The sequence below is a fragment of the Rattus norvegicus genome, chromosome 10, assembly GCF_021556685.1.
Source record: "Rattus norvegicus strain SHRSP/BbbUtx chromosome 10, alternate assembly SHRSP_T2T, whole genome shotgun sequence".
Lineage (NCBI taxonomy): Eukaryota > Metazoa > Chordata > Mammalia > Rodentia > Muridae > Rattus > Rattus norvegicus.
Window position 1 is genome coordinate 51,514,949 of NC_141543.1, and position 22,201 is coordinate 51,537,149.

General features: G+C 49.1%; 1 protein-coding gene across 1 annotated transcript; it reads right to left on the reverse strand.

The window, feature by feature from the left end:
• Positions 1-11,922: 11,922 nt before the first annotated feature.
• Positions 11,923-22,098, reverse strand: Natd1 (N-acetyltransferase domain containing 1). The gene is given in 3 exon segments (NM_001170541.1): positions 11,923-15,077; positions 15,812-15,930; positions 21,976-22,098. Coding segments are annotated over 3 exon segments (333 nt in total). The 5' UTR covers positions 22,073-22,098; the 3' UTR covers positions 11,923-14,960.
• Positions 22,099-22,201: the final 103 nt, after the last annotated feature.

A 22,201-nucleotide genomic window follows, 5' to 3' on the forward strand; every position in this document is an offset into this window, starting at 1 on the left:
AAAGCTGTCTTGAGCATAACATAGGCCACCAGCTTGGACGCATGATTTGACTTTGAGCTGTTTCTTTTGCCACTAAGGTGGTTTCTGTATGCTTAAGGATGGTGATTAGGAGGGGCTGGGGATTTAGCTCAGTGGTAGAGCGCTTACCTAGGAAGCGCAAGGCCCTGGGTTCGGTCCCCAGCTCCGAAAAAAAGAACCAAAAAAAAAAAAAAAAAAAAAAAAAGGATGGTGATTAGGGAGAATCAGGGGAGGTCAGAGAGTGTTCAAAAAGCAACTGAAGGTCATGGGTTGAGACAGGTCAGGCTCTAGAAAACAGACCTAAAGCCAGCAACTTAGTTCTCACAGTAAATGGAGACCTACTTTTTTTTTTTTTTTTTTTTTTTTGGTTCTTTTTTTCGGAGCTGGGGACCGAACCCAGGGCCTTGCGCTTCCTAGGTAAGCGCTCTACCACTGAGCTAAATCCCCAGCTCATGGAGACCTACTTTTAACAATACAGCATAAAGGCCTTCAAAATGGAGTCAGGCAGGTTCTGGGCAGCAGCACCACTCCTGGGCCCGTGGTCCTGTAGTATATGAGAAAGCACAATAAGCCGACCATGAAGAGCAAGTGTCCCAGCACAGCTTCCAGTTCAGTTCTGGCCCTGACTTCCCTGAGTTACCCAGGATAGTTAGCAGAAACAGACCCTTTCCTCTTTGTCAGATCCAAAGGAAAGTGGGCACAATTGTGGTGCCCCTTAGCAAACCAAAGAGCAGCTGACCCTTCTCACTTCTTAGAGTCTAGCTGGCTCCTCTCAGCTTCTCACCACTCCTCTACCCCTTTCTCCTTTGCTCCCTCTTTCTTCTCTTCCTCTCTCTCTCCCCCATCCTCCTCTTCTCCCATGGTCCAGTTGGCCTCCTGTTTATGTCTGGTGACCTCCTTCTCTCCCTGCTTTGGATTCTTCCAGATGCCTCTGGCTGTGCTCTCCCTCAGATCTACAGTAAAACCCTGTCCCCCAACCTTACCTAAGAGCGGTCTTGCTCTCATTGTATTGGCTCCCCAAGTTCATTCTGGCTTTGGTGCTCGATCACAGCAGTTTCTACTAAGACCAGAGGGAGGTGTGCTGTGTGCTTTAGCCTCAAGTACATGGTGAACTTGCAGTGGCACTGTAACTTTGGAGAAACTACCTTTTGTCCTCTCATCAGAGTGCTAGGGGGCAAGTGTTGGTTGGGGTGGAATTGAGGGCCTCACATAAGTCAGATAAGCACTTTTCTCTTTGAGCCCAGCCTCCTTGATACTGTGTCAAAATGGTCCCCATCTGATTACTAACTTCTACGTACTTCCTCTACATATTTATATGGAAAAGTCGGGCCACCCAAGTGGCACGGCTGTGAAACAGGCTGCTGACACAGAACTATAAGGAGAGCCAAGGCAGTGTCTTAAGTCCTAGATCCCATGGCTCCTCTCTTCTATCTCTTCTCTCCCTGCCTAGGCATTTTGTGGCTGATGGGGATGCAGGCCTTTGGTCTGTGGCCACACTCATGCACACTGTGGCTGTACTGGCTGCTCTATAGAAGGTAGGCACTTCCAGACAAGGAAGGCCTATACCTTCGGCTTTACCCTGTTAAAGAACATCAACTTGAAGACAGAGAGATCTTCACAGCTCACTAGGAAGCAGTACATTGCAGCAGTACAGCCCCAAAGACCCAGGTCTCCTGTTATAACAATGGAAGCCAAATATGTCCTCTCATTTGGATGACTGGAGCCTGCAGGAGATTTGGGGGCTGCTCATAATTTCATGGAATCCTGTGGAGAGGGTCCAGGCAGCTAGTGATACACAGAGAGATGTCCAGCCCAGGAGTAGGCAAAGGAGGCTTGGACTTGAGCAATGGGTCGAGCACCATCTAGGTAATGTTACTTATACATTTAAAAACATTTACTGAGACCAGGCCTTAGATCAGTACAAGAATGCTTGTCTAGCATGTTCTAGGCCCTGAGTTCATCCCTGCTAACACACACACACACACACACACACACACACACACACACACACACCACACACTTACTGCCAGGTATGAATGGTGCACATCTGTAACCCCACAACTTGGGAGGTTGAGTTAGAAGGAGGAGGAGTTCAAGACCATCCTCAACTACATAGTGAGTTCCAGGCCAGCCTGGGCTAAGATCCTGTCTCAAAAAAAAAAAAAAAAAAAACCAAACACAAAGGAGCAAGACAATGACTAAACACTGCCTTTGCCAGGCTGTAGAGCTTTAGCAATGACCAAGACAGCTGTGGCTCTACCCTGGAGTATAGAGTCATAGGAAGACAACATGACCCTCCCCTCCGTACTTCATGTAACAGAACTGGCTGGGGCCGAGCTGGTGCTACACACCACAGGAGAGGCAGATACTGTATAAACTATAAGGGATACTGACATCAGGACCAGCGCTTTTGGGGCATTTCCAACCATGTGTTGCTGTTGCAATCTTTGTTCGAAGACACAAGAATCTGAAACTGGGTGCCCTTGGAACTCAGATCCACACCTATAACAAAGCTCATATATAAGACACTAGCTTAAAAAAAAAGACTAATAACATAGGCCTCTGTTAGACTAATAACATAGGTCTCTGTTAGACTAATAACATAGGTCTCTGTTAGACTAATAACATAGGTCTCTGTTAGAATTACATGGAGTAAGCTTACCAATATTCTGCATGTAACTGCTGTTTGGAATTGGACCTTATGTAATTTCCATTATGAAAAAGAAATAATTTGGCAAACATAAAGACACACACATATTTTTTTTCTTTTTTCTTTTCTTTTCTTTTTTTTTTTTTCCGGAGCTGGGGACCGAACTCAGAGCCTTGCGCTTGCTAGGCAAGGGCTCTACCACTGAGCTAAATCCCCAACCCCCTACTGAGCTAAATCTCCCAACCCCAGAACTTAAGTTTTTATTGATTTGTTTTATAGGTATTTTTTAGCATTTATTTAGTTAGTTAGTTTGGTTTTTCAAGACAGGGTTTCTCTGTGTAACCCTGGCTATCCTAGAACTCACTCAAAGCTGGCCTTGAATTCAGGAGATCTACCTGGCTTTCTCTGTCTCCCAAGTGCTGGGCTTAAAGGTATGTGCCACCACACACCACACAGCCTGGCTGTGTATGTGTGTTTTGCCTGCATGTATGTCTATGCATGTCTGGTGCTGAGGAGAGACCAGAAAAGGACACCAGGTTCTCTGGGTATAGTTACAAATGGCTGTGAGCTGACATGTAGGTTCTGGGGAGAACATCCTTAGTGCTCTTAACCACTGATCCATCTCTCCAGTCCCAAAATATTTATCTTGTTGTTTGTTTTGTTTTTTAAAAGACAGAAACTCATTAAGCAGCACTATCTGGTCTGGAATTCACTATAAAAACAGACTGGCCTCAAACTCACAAAGATTTACCTGCCTTTGCCTCCTGGGTGCTGGGAATAAAGGTGTGTGCCACCATACCATCTCTCTTTCTTTTAAAAAAGATTTTGTTATACTTTTTTTTTTAAAGATTTATTTATTTATTATATATAAGTACACTGTAGCTGTCTTCAGATACACCAGAAGAGGGCATCAGATCTCTTTACAGATGGTTGTGAGCCACCATGTGGTTGCTGGGAATTGAACTCATGACCTCTGGAAGAGCAGTCGGGTGCTCTTAACCGCTGAGCCATCTCTCCAGCCCTGTTATACTTTTTATGTTATGTATGTATGAGTGTTCTGTCTCTTGAATGTCTGTTCAAGCCTAGTGCCCTTGGAGGCCAGAAGAGGAGTTACTAGAATTACCAATGGCTGTTAGCTGCCATGTGGAATCTCAGAATTAAACCTGGATCCTCTGCAAGAGCAATAAGTGCCCTACACTGCCCAGCCATCTCTCCAGCACCCCTCATCCCTTTTTGAGACAGGGTCTCACTATGCGGCCTTTCCTGGCCTAGAGTTCCCTATGTAAACCAGAGTGGTCTTGAACTCATAAAGATCTTCTTGCCTCTGCTTCCCCAGTGCTGGGATCAAAGTCCTGCACTACCAAGAAGATCAGGTATCAATTAATGTGGCATATAATCTTTAACGTTTTATAAATAGGTTCAAAAACACACCTTGGAAACATTTTAGAAAGTTAAGAATATATAAGCAGTCTGGGCACTGGTGGCATATACTGGCAGCAGGGAAGATCTCTGAGTTTGAGGCCAGCCTGGTCTACAGAGTGAGTTCCAGGACAGTTAAGGCTACACAGAGAAACTCTGACTTGGAAAAAAAAAAGCTTGACAAATCTATACTACTTAGTGGGCTGGAGAGATGGCTCATTGGTTTAGAGAACTTGGTGCTATTTTGGGGAACCTATGTTCAATCTATAACTTCAGCCCCAAGGCTTCTATCACCACCCCATATCCTCTTTAAGCCTCATGTACACATGGTACACATATATACATGCAGATAAAACACTCATGCCCATAAAGTGAATTCAAATTTTCATTTGAGAGTCCTGGGATTAAAGGCATATGCCACTACCACCTGGATGATTTATTAAGCTTTTAAACACACAATTACACCTACAATGTATCTATGAGAAATTAACACCTTATAAACTTAGTCCAAACACACACACACACACACACACACACACACACACACACACACACACACACACAGAGAGAGAGACAGAGACAGAGACACAGAGAGAGAGAAAGAGAGAGAGAGAACACAAAATTTCTTAAATGTAAAAATGTAGATGCCAGAGACTTTGTTACACTTATTACTCTCTTTGAAATTTTATGTTGTTTGTAGATATAAAACAATGACCATGAACACATATATGAAACCTGAGTGTACCCAATTAAAAAGACAGAGCAAGTATAAAGGTTTTTCTTTCTGTTTCCTTGAGATGTTCCTCTGGTTCGGTGACAAGAAAGCTCAAGAGTGAAGCATGACATGAAGAGCTATCACAGGCAACAGAGGGGGCGTGCCCTCACAGATGGAAAGAAATGGCTCCATAGATGTCACTGTAAGCCAAAGATTTCAATGACATTTTTATTGTATTATTTTGTGTATGGGTGTTTTGCCTGCATGTTATGTCAGTACAGCACAAGTATCCAGTGCACTCAGAGACCAAAAGATGGTAACCAACGTTAGTCCTGAGAAGCATTTCCACGACTGTCTGATTAAGCAAGCGATATTTAGAGGTGAACAAGGGACTGGCCAGAGGGCTGCCTCATCCTGAGTTGGGGTTTCAGAGAACAACCCCTCATGGGTTTTTGGGGTCCCTTTTATGGGGAAGGATTAGTTTTGACAGAAAACAGCTGCCAAGATAATTAGCTGTTAGTACGGACATAAGAGCCAGGGACTCAGGGTTCAAGGCTGCCTGGGGGGGGGTAGATAAGTGTGATAGAAAACAGCTGTTGGGATAATTGGCTGTTAGAAAGGAGGCTATAAAAATAAGTGCAAGAATGTATCATGTTAAGGGGAGTCAGAGTCATCAAGGTATCTGGGAAGATACATTTTCGAAAGGCAAAAGGGCAATCGTAGATCACAGGTTTAGGACTTTAGCAAGGCAGAAGCCGTGGTGGACACACATTATGGTGTTACAAAAGTTCAGCCTAAGTTGAAAAGCATGATGTGTAGGCTACATTGGCTTAAGAAATAGAAACTTATTCTTGTAAAATATGGAGACTTAAAAACAATGTATAACAACCTGGATCCTGTTCAGGTTTCACACAGATGCCCTGAAAACCGGAGTTTCAGACAGTTGCCAGGCAACATGTGGGTGGGGGATCCAACCTCTACAGGAACGGTCAGTGCTCAGGACTGCTGAACTATGTTGTGCCATTCCTTCAATTGTTAAATCATTTATTTTGAGACAAGGTCTCATTTTTAAGAAATATGTAGTGAAACTAGATGGTAATTCCTGTGTTTGCTAGTATCTGTAAACAGAAAAGGGAAGCTGGCTGTGGTGGCCCAAACCTTTAGGCCCAGCACTTAACAGGCAGAGGCAGGTGGATGTATGCAAGTCTGAGGTCACCCTGGCCTAATCCCCTCTCAAGAAACCAAAGAAAAGAAAGAGAGGGAGTAGGAGGGAGAGGAGAAAGAAGAAACCAACCAAGGATACACACACCTCTTCTCTAATTGGACCAGACAACACTGGCCTGGCTCGGTTTCCCTGGACGAGACATCACTCTTCAATGGCCTCTTTAATATAGCCATTTACCCGCCATCTGAGTGTCCCTAAACTAGGATGGCTACTTTCTTCCCAGGTGGCTCTGAGACCTCCCCAGTCTGGATCCAGTGTAGAGTATACAGACAGACACACAAAGTAGCTGGGCTTCCAGGCCCTAGTGAAACCAGGCCCTGAAAGTGATGAAAGAATTAAAGAAAGGGATGATTAGAGTCTCACAAGGAGGAAGACTTGAGGCCAGCAGAACTTCCCTGGAGGCTGTTAGTTTCAGGAAGGGCAATTAAAGTAACAGTGAGTGTGTCCTTTGGAAAGCAGATGAGAAAAGCCACACAAAGTTCTTTTGGAAAACAGAGAGGCGGAGCAGCAGGGTACACCTACCAAGGGAGAGCAGGGGGAAAGGAATGTGGTGCACTGGGAGGTGACCCATGATGAAGAGCATATACTTCTCTTCCCCAGGACCTGAGTTCTATTCCCAGGACACACAAAAGGTGGCTCACAACCACCTGATAAAAACAACTCCTGAAGAAGACAGAGAGCAGGGAAACACCCATGCCAATGTGTTTTGGATCCAGAGAATGCTGCTTGGGATAGTTTTGTCAGTGTTCATCCCAAGCACGGTTCGTTTTCCCTGGCAAACAATCCACTGTATCATTTCAATCACGAATAAGATGTGGAGCTCTGCCTTTGGTGCCTGAGGCAATCATTGAGTAGTAAGTGGATCCTCGGCCAGAAAATGAAAGCTAAATGCATACATACATACATACATACATACATACATACATACATACATACATACATACATACATAAATACTCTGACTGGTAATCAACAGTCGCCTAAGAATCAGTAGGCATGGAATATACCAATGTTGTTCCGACAGACCCCAGATGAGTTTTAACATACAGAGACCTTTCTAAATGAGCTGTTTTGGTAAAGCAGGGCCAGAGATCTTGTAAAAGAGATTATGATGTAGGTGGACCTTGAAGTGGTAAAACTGATGCTACAAAAGATTTTCTAAACTTGCTTGGGAAGCACGAGGATACACATAATATAGTGTAGCTATAGGAACTCTGCCTCCAATATGACGGGAAGATAAGTACGTACACTGACCAGACTTGTTAGAACTGTAGGAATGAACATTTTGTAACATATTTGAAGTTTAGGGTTGTCGAGAAGACATTTCTGCTAATGTTTGTTCCTCAAGATTGACCTCCAATTAGGCTCCATTACCATACAAGAGGAGACAACAGCTTTTAGGTCCATCCTGTAACTTTTAGGTCCATCCTGTAACAAAGAACACGCTTCTAAAAGGCAACTCTAGGGGGCAGCACAGGGTTACAGCCATCATTAAGTCTTGGTCTGTCATTAATTTTCCTAGGTTATATTATCAGGAAAAGCATCATTCTCCCAGGTGGGCAAGATGAACCTGGATCACAAGAATTCAAAAAGATCAAGACTGATATACTCAGGAAATGATTGAGAGCTGGGTTTGGTCAGAACATGCCTGTAACCCCAGCACTCAGGCAAAGACAGGTGGATCATTGGGAATTTAAGGCCAGCCTGTTCTACATATGAGTTCCAGGATACAATGGTATTCCAGAAAGAGCATGTCTCAACAAACGAACAAACAAACAAACAAACAAACAAGCAAACAAGCATCTCAAAAGGCTGGGTGGCAGTGTGGTAATCCTGCTGCCTGACATATCTTTTTTAAAAAATTATTTTTTTTATTTTTTTAAAGATTTTTTTTATTATTTATTATATATGAGTACACTGTAGCTGTCTTTAGACACACAGAAAAGGGCATCGGATCTCATTACAGGTGGTTGTGAGCCACCATGTGGTTGCTGGGATTTGAACTCAGGACCTCTGGAAGAGCAGTCAATGCTCTTAACCACTGAGCCATTTCTCCAGCCCTAAAAAATTATTTTTAATTGTGGGTTTGTCTCCATGGGGAGGTCAGTGCACATGAGCACAGGGGTTGCAGAGCCCCTGGAACTGTAGTTACTGGTGCTTGGGAGCCACTGCTTAGCCACTGTGGGTTTTTAAGGTGGGTTCTGGGTAAAGGGTTTTGTTTTGAAATTCAACAAAGACTCTGGCCTGGGCTGGGCTGGGTTGTGCTGCCCATCTAGGTAAAAGGTTCATTATTCGAGTAACTAATGCCATGGACAAGCATATGGGCAGCCCCATGGCAGGGACTCTGAGGCAAATTCAGGAGCGCAAGGCAGAGCAGGAGGTCCCTTTGCACAGGTCTCAGGAGAATAGGGAGGTTTCGTGCCATGTGGTTGATGAGTAGGTCACAGCATAGGTCTGTAGTCAGGCTGTGCCTGATGCTCGGGGCAAGGGAAGGGCCAGGAATCTAAATCCTGGAGGAAGGATGAGAGAGGAGTCTGCTGCCCTGGGTGGTCTGTGGAGTTACTGGAGTCAGCAGCCTGAGCCTGTAAACTTCCTTGAAGATATGAGACTGGCACCTGCCACTCTCCTGGCATCTATCTGAGCACCTAAAGAGCGTGTTAAAGGACCATGGACAGACAGGCTTTGGTAGAGGGTTTGATATTTCCTTTACAGCAACTCTAAGAGAGAGGTTGCTGCAAGTGGGTATGACTTGAGTCCAAACCTAACACCGAGGACCTGAACTCAGGTCCTGGTGCCTGTGTATCCACAGTTCCACTGCCCCAGTCCCAAGAACTTTCTAAAACCTCAAGCAGAAATCCTTGGCATACTGCTCTTGCTCTAGGGTTGACATTCAAGGAAGCCAGTGCGGCCCTTACTCACTCCTGCTCCTCTGTTCCCTAGTGGGCTGCACCACTGTTCTGTTCTTCAGATCATGCAGTGTGTTCCGTCTCAGGGCCTTTGCACAACCTGTTCTCTCTCCCTGCTCTGTTCCTCTCCTAGATCTTCTCAGTTTGTTCTTCCCACATTCTGTCTGTGTTCCCTAGTAAAATCTGAGCCATTTCCCCCAATCCAAATAGAGGGTGGAGCATGGGTGGAATGTACCCCATTAAGTTCCTATCACAAGAGTGAAGGGGAGAGCATGCAATGGCTGAGGCCTCAGTGGTGACTGAATTCCAAGCACATGCTTTTCAAAGGCCCCTTCCTGGAGGAACCTGAATCTCCCGCACTCCATTGTCCTTGGGATCAAATCTGCCATAAAAGCACAGGTTTTTGGAGTTCTGCTCAAACAGGTTTGGAGCTTCCTAGAGTCCTTAGCAACAAAATATCTTTGGGAATTTAGGGAAATTTTCTTTCCAGTAAGTTCTGCTTGTGACCACACCTTTCCTAATGCCATTGAAGCAAGCCTCACTACTTTACCTCCTGTCTCCCTTATTTCTGTCTCTGTCTCAATGTAGGGAGTAGCTATGGAGTGTCTTTGATCCCTGCTAAGAGTAAAAGTCTCTGCCACAGCACTTGGGAAGTGAATCCTTTGCAATCTTTTTAAAAATTAATTTACTTTTAAACTTTACGTGCATTAGTGCTTTGCCTGCACGCATTAATGTCTATGTGAGCTGGTAGCCCACATTCTCCCTGCCCTTCTTTCTTGTTTACACCCTGTAGCTTGCATGAGCCACTCACTTATCTGCTTGTTTACCCATAAACCTACTTGCCCATCTGTCCGTCCATCCATCCATCCATCCATCCATCCCTCCCTCCTTCCCTCCCTCCCTCCTTCCCTTTGCCCACTTAGCTACCTGTCCATTCCCTCATTCATCCCTTTACCCGTTTGTTAACCCATCCAAGCGTATTTTGCATCTGTCCATCTACCCACCTATGTGTCCATCCATTCGTCCATCTGCCCAGCCATCTATCCATTATCCCATCTAACAGATATTTTGTGCACTGTGTATCCACTGTGCACTGATCTAGACACTGTGATGTCTTAGTAAGTGAAAGAGAAGCAATCTGTGATGTGTAGTGCCTAACTTCAGTCAAAGTATTTGGGAGGCTGAGGCAGGAGGATGGGGAATTAAAAGGCCCAAACAAACAAAGCAATTTTGAGGCCAGAGTTTGTAAGATCATGTCACGAAACCAAGTGAAACAAAAAGAAGGCAAAGTCCAGAGTGCTGGGATTAAAGGCGTGTGCCACCACCTCTCGCTTAGCACATCTTTTTTTCATGCATAGTTTTTTAAGCTCCATTGCCTTGAGGTCTATGGTAAAAATTTATATCACATATCATGGTGACTTACGAGAAGGCTGCTCATTTCCGTGGTGCCAGGAAGCAGACAGGAAGGGACCAGGTGCAGATACCTTCCCCGAGAGTATACCCCAGGTATCTAATTCCTATCGGCTCCACCCTGAAGAGCCTCCCTTACCACCCAATAGCACCACAGGCTGTCGACCAAGCCTTTAACACATAGATCTTGAGGACAGTCTAGATCCACACAGTAACAAATTTCCTTGATTTCAGCCACTGGAGAGGCTGTCAAACATCCTCTCAGTTCCACAACATGCCACATTTCTCCTGCAGGAGGTTGACTTCAGGAACAAATCTTCCAAGCTCTTGGTCAGGCCTTGTGGATCCCATCCCTTCCCTAATCCCAAAGTTTACCAAATAACACCATACTTCCTGGCTCAAGTGTGCTCCCTGGACCCTTAAGATAAATTGTTCCCAACATGAAAGTTTGGGCATTGGTGGTGCTGTGATCTCTGCCAGGTTTGCAGTAGTGACAGTGGATGAACTGATCTTCCTCCAAGGGTTTTCTATTGAGGTTGGTCGCTGAGGATGGAGCCAAGAACCTCATGCATGCTCTCTCCATCAGGCCTTGACCTATCAGCAGACTACACCATGGCTCAGGACGTGTCTCTGCTTAATTGTGTGGGCTGCCAGCTCTGTACACCATGAGGGTCTGCTGGACTGCAACCCACTTGTCAGAGACTTACCCACTACATTTTCAGTTAGTTCTTGTTGTTTGTTTGGGCAACAAGAGTAGCATACTTCTGGAATATGTTCATCAGGGAGAACCCCCAGAAGCCACGGGATTATGGTGTTGATAACTCTTATCCTTCCAGCCTCAGTGTAACCTGAGGGACTTTGAGGATTTTAACATTTTTAGAAGTTCTCTGCCCTATATCCCATATTGATGTACCTGGGTGGCCTTCATTTTTCTGTGCCAGCTGACAGTGCTGGGATTGGAACGGACTTCCTAGAAAGTTGGCCAATGTTGTAAACACGGATTGCGGATCCGTCCCCACCAAGCTGGAGCCCAGGAATAACCCCAATGCTGAGGAAAATGGACATTAAAATCTCACAGGAAGTACAACATGTACCAGGAAGGTCATGCGGTGAAGCTCAGCCCCCAGTGCAGTGGTGGCAAAATGTGGGACCTTTAAGAGGTTTCTAGGTCGTGAGCGCTAGCTTGTCCCTTAGCCATGGGTTATCCATTACTGCATTGTTACTGTAAAGGGTGTCTGATCACACTCCCTTGCTCTTCTGTCTGCCACAGAGAGTGTACCAAAAAGCCACGTATGACCCCTGACCTTGGATTCCCTAGCCCGGGGAATCCTAGAACCAGTCTGTTCTTTACAGAACATTCAATCCTGGTTCTGCAGTGACATCACACTATAGACTAATAAATGCCACAGTGATCACCTGCTTTGAAGGCAAAGCCTCAAAGACCCGATGGCCACCCCTGTGGCTCTGGCCAGGGCCTCCAGTTAGACTAGGGTGTAGTGACTGATGGCAACACTGAAGACTGACAGAACACCCCTGTGAACTGTCCTTCCCAAGGGACAGAGAGAAAACCAGAGAGCACCTTTGACAACCAGAAAAGCATCTTTAATATCTTGAAGCCATAGGACACAGCTGAAATCCCTAAATGTGATCCCCGAGGTTGCAGTTAAAAGGTTCAAGCCACAGCCTCACAGGATCTTGTGTATGAAACTTAGGGCAATGAGCTGGAAGCAGGACCCTGAGACTAGTAAAAGGATGTGTGGGAGGACTCGAACCAGCCCAAGTCCTGATCTGAGGAACAACAGTTGAGTGGCTAGGTGCTCTGGGGGAGTTCCTGTTCATAAGCCAGTGTAGATGCTGGCCATGCATGTACCTTGCAACTCAAGACAGAGCCCCATCTCAGCCCTTCAAAGGAATAAGGGAATTTCTAGAAATTTTATCTATTACTGAGGTCATCTGTTTCCTAACATTTGACCATAATACACAAGCTGGGAACTATCTAGGGGGCAGGGACTGGTTTTAGATCCTGGGCTGTCTGGTTTTGTGAGTTGCAGGCTGGTGACCCCCTTAATCTGACCCTATTCCTTCAAGTGCAGGGCAGGCCCAATTAAGTGGTGTCTTTTGGGATTTGCGTGAGAATTATGGTGGGGGCGAGGCCACAAGAGCCTGAAACTGCTTAGTACACTAAGCCTCACACTTAGCACACTAGACACACTAGCTACCTGGGCCCTCGAGGGTTAGGTCCCGTGAAGGAGCTGCATGAGCAGATTCCCTATGCACTTGCACCGCTCCTGTGTTTACCAACAGTTCTGGCAGGAACTCCCAAGCGGCCAACCTGAGGGCAAAGAGCAGCTTGCGTGTCAGAGGCTAGTGTGGCACCATGGCCTCTTCTAGGAATCCCTGTAGAGCTGCTGCCCAGCGATGAGGAGTGTGACCTCGAGGGGTAAAACTGCGAGGTTCAGGTAACATGGAGCTGGGTCACAGATGGCAAAGCTCTCCAGACCTGGGCTGGGAGCCTGATGCTAATTGGCACTGTTGTACTGGAGACCTCGGTCAGGCCATGGCAGCCTTCAGAGCCTGGACTCCCTGAAGCGGAGCCGAGCTGCTATGCAGGTAGTGCTGAGGATCAAGGAACAGGCTGGGCACCAGGGAGGACCCCTTCTTACACAACCTACCTTGTCCCATTTCTTCAGTCTGGGGCCCCCTGACCTCACTGTGCCTTTGTCGTTTGTCAGTGACCAACGGGATCATGCAACGTTCGAGAGTCAGAAAAGTAAGGGGATACAGGTCCCAAGCCCAGCCTTGGCCCAGATACTACTGGTGGCAGGTTCAGAGTAGGAAAGGCACATGAGTTACTGCCTGTGTAGACTGGGCAAGGAAAAGAAACCCCAGGGTGAGATCCAAGCACAGCACAGACCTACTGAAGGAACAGGGCGTCTGGAGTGATTCAGGACATGAGCAGGTGTGGGGGGCGGGGAAGCAGATGGGATAGCACCAGAGCGGCCCGGCTGGGCGGTATTGGCCAGGAGGAAGGGGTAGAGATATGGTTATTGCTACGCCGCAAGGCTGGGAAGCCTCTGGGGCATGGTCAGTGGGACTTTAAGGCTGCCAAGGCAGTGAGGAATGCTCAGGCCACCTGCAGGAACCTGACAAGCTCACAGAGGAAGCCCAGCCACTCTTCTTGGGTCCACATGACTCAGGGCCCTCATTCAAGTACTGTATTGTAGACAAACTGCCACCACAGCTGTCAAGAGCAGTCAGCAAGGTCTTCCTAGAGGCCCAGGGGTTTCTCTGGACCCCAAAGAGTCCCTGTCAGACAGAACGGGGTGGCAGAGGAGGGAGGCAGTAGTGAGGTGTATGCTGGGTTATTGTGGAACTCTAGGAGGCTGGAAAGGAGCATCAAGAACAGGGTAAGAGCTGGAGGTGCAGAGGTAGGGAGCTGCTGGGGGTGGAGACCGTAAGGGTCCGTGGCCATAACTGCAGTGGAGAGTGAGGCCCAAAGGTTCTAAGCTTAAGACCTCCCAGCCAGGATGCATGGCTTCTGGTACAGATTTCAGTACTCCTACAGAGTGGGAAGTTGTCTGTGCACAGAAGTCTGTGGGGAGATGACCAGAAGTCAGGAGTACGAGGAAAGATAGGAGATGGATTTTGTGTACCACCACCTCATCCATCTAGAAGGTGACCCACAAGGCCCTGGCAAGGACAGCTGAAGACCAGAGAGGGCTGAGGGTACTGGACTGCTCAGTAGACCACCACTGAGCCTCTGAGTTGACTACTGCAGGTGAATACATGAGAAGGCAGACCCTCTGACAGGGACCTTGTTTTCTTGCAGAACCCACATGAGAAGCCAAACAGTGCAGGTACCAAGGCGAGGAGGATGTCCGGTCACCTGCCCTGTCTCTTGTGCTCATGTGTTGTGTGCATGCTCACAGATGGGCCAGGGCCAGAGCTGTATGTCCACTGCTCTCACACACACCAGTAGCGGCTGCCCTCTGTTGCCGTCCCCACTGCCTGTGCCAGGGTACGGGAGTCTGAGATAGAGAAAGGGTTAGCGCTGGCAGTGGCTAAGGCTTGGCACCTCTACCTTGGGAAGCTGGCACACAGGGTTCCTGTTGTTCTTCTTTCTTTTTTTTTTTCGGAGCTGGGGACCGAACCCAGGGCCTTGCGCTTCCTAGGTAAGCGCTCTACCACTGAGCTAAATCCCCAGCCCCCCTGTTGTTCTTCTTGGCTCCAGGAACACCCTCCTCATTTGCAGAAAGGACATAATGCTAGGAGGTGGTGACAGGGACTCTACGTCACCCTCTTGCTGATCAGAGCAGGGACCCAGTAGCCGGGCCAGAGGGGATGTGCAGCTGGTAAGAGGAGGACCTCAGCAGAGCTGGAGGATCTCTGTGGGAAGGGGGTCTTGGCTGCTTGGCCTGCCCTTCATCCCACTCTGGACTTTCACACATCCACAGCCAGCAGCTGGTCCCCAGAATCCTGGATGAAGGCTGCAGACGAGTGTCCTTGCAAAAATAACTCTGAGCCCGTCCCCATGGGAACAGGTTCCTGAGAGCACATGAGCTGGCTGAGGCCCACACAGAAGGCCCACAGAGCGCACTCCTGCACACAGTGACCAGGGTCATGGCTGTAGGCGCTCCAGGTACTGTGGCAGGGGGTTCTCCTTGACATACTTCTGGATGTACCAGCAGGTGAGGTGGGCCTTCAGGTCTTCCTCCACCACGAAGTCCAGGGCGGCCTGGGTCAGCAGAGGGAGAACAGCTGTTAAAGGAGCAGCTTGCTTGGGGACTATGGCCCACTGAGTCACCAGCTCTCTCTGTTACTGCTGCAGGTTCTCCATGTGGCTAACCTTCCCACTTTGCCTAGGCCATCATCTTGAGTTCCCTCCCTGGTAACTGGGTTAACACACAGATTGGTCAGGTCCTGTATAATAGGGCACAAGGCTCTGGAAGCCCCACAGGGAGGGCAAAGAGGCCTCCTATCTAGGACAGCTAGGGGCAGGGAGTAAGGGAAGGACACAGGATTGGGAAACCAGAATAGGGCTCTCCTAGGAGCGCACCAGTGGGGCTGCACCTGAAAATCATTTGCTTCACCTATACTTGGTCCTAAGGCAGCCTGGGATTTTGAAGTGCTTGGGAGAGGCAGGTGGAGATGGAGGACCAGGGCACGAGGCCACTGACTTGGACACTCGTCCACTTTGCATTACCAGAGCTAAGCAAGTACTACATGCCAAGTCCTAGTCCCAACGGAGTCAGGCTGTGGTGCCCCTATGCTCAGAATAGTGGCCACCTGCCACAGAGGGCCTAGGAGCTGCATAAGCAGTATCTGGGCTCTCCCACGGCCACCTGCAAACTCTTGGCCTGATGGGCCTGGGAAGCTATGCTGTGGTCTAGAGGGAAATGAGTTAACTACCAGTCTATCTTCTCTTAAGGGGAGGCTGATAGCCGAGTTCTGGTCTGCTGCCCATCCTACCTTGGCCAGGTGCTTGGCGATGCCACGCCCACGGTAAGCATCTGGGACCTCTGTGTGTTGCAGGTCCACGATCCGTTTGCCCACATATTCATAGAGCAGGACAGCCCGGTCATGACATCCTGGAGCAGAGATAGAAACAGCTGAAGTGTAGACTCCAGGAGCCCTCAGAGCTTTGTCATTCCCCATGTGGAGGACACGGTGAAGGATAGTATGAGGAACCGACTACCAGTGTGCTACAGGAGCCGAATATTGACTGTGCCTCAGCTTTCATATGCCCAGAGTAGGGATAGGACAGCATTCCTCAGAGGGCTGTGTTAGTGTTCAATGGAGTACTCTCTGCAACAGGCTGGTGCTTACAACACACAATTACCCACAAGTCCTTGCTATTGTCAATTCCACTCAGCTAAACCCCTTTGCGAAGGTCCAGCACAGGACACAATAGAGCCCAGTAGATCCGTGACTTCAGCTGGAGGAGGAGGAAACAGGAGGCAGTATCAAAGCATAAGACCCAATCTCCCAGCCAAGACCCAAGACCAATCTGAGGCCAAGACCAGCCTGAGGCCACGAGGCACAGGAAGCAGGAACGGATGGGCACCGACCCTCCCAGCCCTGTCGGGATGAGAGCTCACCAGGCTGCCAAAAATCCTGCTGGCAAATGGGACTGGGAAGTTGCTCCAATCACAATCTGTAGTTCTCCCCACATCCATCCAATGTTTACTGAGTTGTAAACACTTTTGAGGTGCTGGGCATACAGCAAGGGACAAGGATCTGCCCTCGTGGCTAAGAGAAACAGGAAAAGCGAGCAGTCTGGAACATATCAGTAGACGGGAAGCAGACGAGAAATGCTGGACCTAGGAGATGCTCTAGCAGGGTCACCTGTGCAAAGGCTCAGGAGCAGTTTGGATGCTGGTGTGGCTAGCCAGAGTGGACCAAGGGAGGGGGAAGTGACATGGTGAGTGCAGTGCCTTCTTAGCTGTCATGACCTAGGTCCTCAACAGAGGGTTGGAAGGTAGCTCTTAGTTTCACAGACTCCTCCCACAGGAGTCCTCCCGCTGCATCAATACTCTAGGGCAGAAGAGTCCAGCTGCCTTAGTCCCAGTGTGAAGAGGAGGCCAACTGCTGCTCCAAGGGGGTCTCCCTTTGAAGGACTTGTTGGGGTGTACTTCAGTAGAAGCCAAAGGTAATCTAACACTTTTTATTTGAAGGGATTGTGGGTATGAAAGAAATGCTCAAGCCGGCATGGGGAGGGAGAACCATTATGGCAGTGGGTGCCAGAGGGTTCCAGGACAAGGCCCATTGGCTGGAAAGGGCAGAGTTAAGGGAGGAGCAAAGGAAGAACAAGTGCAGGCATGGCAGGAGAGGCCCTGAAGCCAGATGGGATCGTAGGGTTCCCTAGCAATAGAATAAAACATGTCAATGGCTGTCTGTCTGCCTATCTTTTTTAGATCAGGTCTCAGGGAGCCTAGGCTGGCCTAGAACTTACTAGAGCTGGGCCTGAACGATCTACTTTCTCTCCTTTTTCTTTGGTCTTTCCAGACAGGGTTTCTCTGTGTAGCCCTGGCTGTCCTGGAACTCATCCTGTAGACCAGGCTAACCTTGAACTCAGAGATCTGCCTGTCTCGGCCTCCAAAGTGCTAGGATCAAAGGTGTTTGCCACCACCGCTGGGCTAGACGATCTGTTTGTCAAAAGCGAGCTGCACTTCACAATTTTAACTCTCAAGCTACATTTTACATGTTCAAACATTCATGGGCCAAAGGATCAGCTCTTAAATGCTGCATGCGTCCCCTGCCTGTACCAGGCATTGTCACAGGGGAATGACAGGCTCAGTGGAGAGTCACATTCCACACACATTCCAGGAACCTTCGAGGGCTCTGCCTCCTGTGCAGAGTCTCCTGAAAGTTCCAGGAGGGAAACTATGACTCGTGTCATTTCCACAGGTAGACTCCTGAGATCCAAGTCGTTGCGGTTGCACGGGGGCTGGAGGCAGAGTGCAACCCAGACCTCTTTCCAGGCTGTGCCTCGGCTCCTTTTCTTCTTTTGAGACAGGGTCTCACTAGGTAGCCCAAGCTGGCCTAGAACCCAGAGTGCTGAAATCGCGGACGCGCCTCGCCACAGTTAGCCAGAGTGCTCTGATTCATGAACTGTGCCCTCTGCTTCCCACCTCCAAACCTACAATGCCATCTCCCTTCTGGGTCAGATCCACAAAGGCCATGGCCTTCCCCTGTGCTTAAACTCCCTCCTTAGATTGATTTATTCTGGGGCTGTGCCCATTTCCTGCCAAGGCCCAGCTGTAACCTCCACAGCTACCCCCTATAGCTGCAAGATGGGACACAGGTCTGGTTCTGTACTTAAGTCCCGCTCTGTTCTGGCTGTTCGGAGTGAACAGAACTGACACAGCACTCCTTAGTATTTTAGTAAGGGAGACACAAATGACAGGAGTCTCAGGAGATGGGTACAGAGAACAGAGAAGGGGTACAGAGCAGGGGTGGGTGAAAGCTGTCATTATAAAGAGGGCATCTGGTTCTTGTGCAAAGGACCTGAAGGAAGGAGGGACCAGGGCACTTTGGTGTGAGGAGTCCCAGTGGTAAAAGCAGAAGAAACAAAATCCCCAGAAGCCCAGGACAGCAAGGAAGCCAGAGTGCTGGCCCTAGTAAACCAGGCAGTGTAGGGAACCAGGTGACAGGGATCCTAGGGCTGACCATAGACCAGCTTAAGTTCCCAGAAGTCTTGGGGGCTTGGACGGTGGGGGGCAGGAGGGAGTGTTGAACTCTTTCGGACTTGCTAATGTCTTCAGTCTCTTCTTGCTCTCAATCCCATGGAGCCTACTCAGCCTATGGGCAACCCTGGGATACCTCAGTGATTCTCTGCCTAGGCCTTTGATATCTGGTGGTCAGGACCAGTTACCACCTTGTCCCTATAAACCCATCCAGGGTAGACATCCAGAAAATATCTCTCAAAACCCTGCTTCTTTCTACCAGATGCCTGCTGAGACTGGAGGTGGACCAATGGTATATGGCATACGGTAGCCCCAAGGCCTGGCCCCTGTGCCTTTGGTGGGGTCCCCAGAGAACAGTCAAGTCCCCAGCAGGTGTTTGCTTAGGCCTGCGGAGGTCCGTGGGTTTGCTTTCAGATAACGCCAGCAGGCTCCAGCCACAGCCCAACTGCAGCCTCTCCCTACGGCAGCCACTGACAGTTTGATTAGCTGCTTGCTTATCTTTCCACTTGTCACATCTATACCCAGGGCCTTCCAGTTGGACACCACCTTCTTCGTCCAGGTTTTCCCTCAGAGGCTTCTTCCCCTGACTGTCCACCATCATGGGACAGGATGCACACGTGGCACTGACAGCTATAATGACCCTCAACCCCTGTGCCACGGGTGAGTAGTCACTGCCACCTAGATTAGTGGCAATCTAGGCTAGACGGAGTGCCCCAGACCTACACAAGCATATTGCGGGCACAGAGGATTCTGGGAGGGATTGGAGTGAGCCTTCTTGCAACAAGTAGTGGTCCCAGAGCCTGGAGAGCTGGTTCAACAGTTGAGAGGGCTTTTTGCTTTTACAGAGGACCCCACTTCAGTTCCTAACACTCATGTCTGACAGCTCACACCTGCTTCTAACGCCAGCTGCCTGATCTGATGCTCTTATTTGACTTTTACACACACACACACACACACACACACACACACACACACACACACACACACACACAAAACACAAATCTTTAGGGGCTGGAGAGATAGCTCATTGGTTAAGAACACTGACTGTTTTTCCAGAGGTCCTGAGTTCAATTCCCAGCAACCACAGGGTGGCTCACAACCATCTGTAATGGGATCTGATGCCCTCTTCTGGTGTGTCTGAAGACAGTGACAGTGTGCTCACATACATAAAATAAATAATTTAAAAACAAAAACAAATCTTTAAACACATACACACAAACCCTGAGTGGCTGAGGGAAGTAAGAAAAGGCCATGCAAGGGCCCAACCTTTCAGCCTTCAGATGACAACTCTCAGAAGGCAATCAAGGATCCATTCTGGACTAGTTGTCCATCAGCCTTGTGCCTTGGTCTCCCAAGCACGGAACAGTGGCTACACGCCCAGCATTTTCAGAACGTCAAACTGGAGCCATGTAACTTGGGTTCCAGTCTCCTCCACAACAACAAACTCCCTCCATGCTCCCTGTCACAGCTGCTCAGGACTTAGACATTTCTTCCCAACCCTGCTCACACTGCTTCGACTTGTACAGTACGAAGCTCCCCACTCTATCACGTACCACAGTATGCTCCCCCTCGACACAGCCTTAGGGCTCCTGGTCCATGGCATCTGTCCTCTTTCCAAGGCATTTTTAGGAACCCACAGGTCAAAGCCACACCCCAGTTCACATGTCCAGGTCCTATATTATTCGTCCCCTTGATCTCTTAGCCTTATCCTACCTGTCACGCTCCTTTATGCCTGCACCACTCCTGGGTGCCCTCAAACACACAGTGGGTACTGCAGGGCCTTTGCTCTCAACTACTCCTCTCACTTGCTGCCTTTCTTCACCGCTACAGCTGTTTCTTGTCTCTTTCAGGTCTTTACTTAAATACCACCTGCTTGGAACTTGATGCCAAACAGCAGCTCTGCCCCAATATACCCTTTCCTTCCGCCCAGCTTCACTTCTCCAAGGGCCTTTGTTTTGTGAGATGTTACGCAATTCATTTGAGACCCATCTCCCTCTTTAGACTGCCAGCCCCACAAGTCCTGGGCATCTGAAGACTGCTGGTAAATGGTAGGTACTCAGTAAATTACTAGCCCAGGCTGTGCTGAGGAGCTGAGGAGTGGTTGCCCGCCTCTAGTCACTCTGTGTCCCCATCAATGGGGCAGCAGGTTGCAGAACGGTTAACTTTTAAGAATATGGTCTGTTCGCAGCCAGCTCTCAGAGTACTGTCCTTTTGACTGGACCCATTTGGAAGGGAAAGAACGAACAAACGAACTAGCCCAAGGGTTTGGCCTTTCTCTCTGTGGATCTGAGGTGCCTCCACAGTCACCTAGAGAAGCAGAGCCTCCCTGGAACTAAGAAAAACTTCAGAAAAGAGGATCTGAAAAAAAAAACCTCAGATAAGGCCTCTCAAGTGATCAGGGCCAAGTGTCACTGTCAGCTGAGCTACCATCAGCATGACAACAGGTCTTGTTTCTCTATGGAAAGAGTATGGCATCGGGCGGCTGGGCCCAGATTTGAATATGACTCTGGTCTTGTTAAGGCTGAACAGGTCACACTTCCTGCAGCCTCAGCCTCAGTTTACTCATCTATAAATGGGGCGGTATGTCACAACACAGGAAGTAACAGCTGCCGCCACAAAGGTTAGGTGGCACAAATGGGAGACTAGGCCTCCTCTGCTTGTGACCAAGTGCAGGTTGGCTCAGGAAGTCAGGATAGGGTGCTACACTTGACTACTTACAACCTACTGGCTGACCTCACACAAGTGCATCCATCCAATCAAAATAAGCGCAGTGGCTAAGTCCGGTCTCAGATGTCCCCAGAGGGTCCAGCTGGGAGGAGTGGGCTACAGAGAGTTCAAGGTCCCATATTCCACAATCTTTTCCAGACCTTAGGGAAATGGGAGGAGTGTCGGTCTGCTGGTACAAATGCTACAGAAGATGAGGCCTTGACCTCTCTATCTGGTTTGAAAAGTAACCATTTATCTATGTTTATCAGCACTTGCTGTGCACCAAATGTGTCATTCTGAACCTTTACTGCCACTGCAGCCAAAGCGGTGTGCACTACAGCTATCCGCACTGCAGATTCTGGGAGACCGAGGCACACACAGACTAGACAAGTTGGCCAAAGTCTCAGAATCACTCACTACCCGCCTCCTCCTCCAGGTCACACATTCCCTGGGTTATGCCCTAGGCCCGCGCAGGCTCCCCCAGGGCGGCAGGAAGCAACCGAACACCCGGGGGTTAGTGGAGTGGCAGGCCACCAGCGACCGGCTCTCTGAGATCCAGGGTGGCAGCCCTCCATCCGCGATGCCGAAGGCCGGCTACGCTAGCAGGTGCGGGCTGCCCGGACCGGCGCGCTCCGGCGGTGCCAGTCGGGGTTCGGGAGCCCTCCCGCCCGGGGATCCGTCCGCCCGCAGGTCCCGCCCCGTCCCGCCCGCGCGCGCGCGCAAACAAAGGCAGCGCGGTACCGTTGAGGCGCACGGAGAACTGGCGGCGTTGGCGGTCGTGCTCCACGCGGATGGGGCCTCCCTGTTCCAGCGCGCTCGGCGGGGTAGCGTGCGCCATCGCGCGCACCAAGACTGGGGACCGCGGGCCGCAGCGAACTGACTCTTCGGCGGCGCGGGCCGGAGAAGGGGGCGGGGCCGGAAATCAGCTGTGAGTCACGTGCACGCGCGCACGGTCTGTTTGGATACA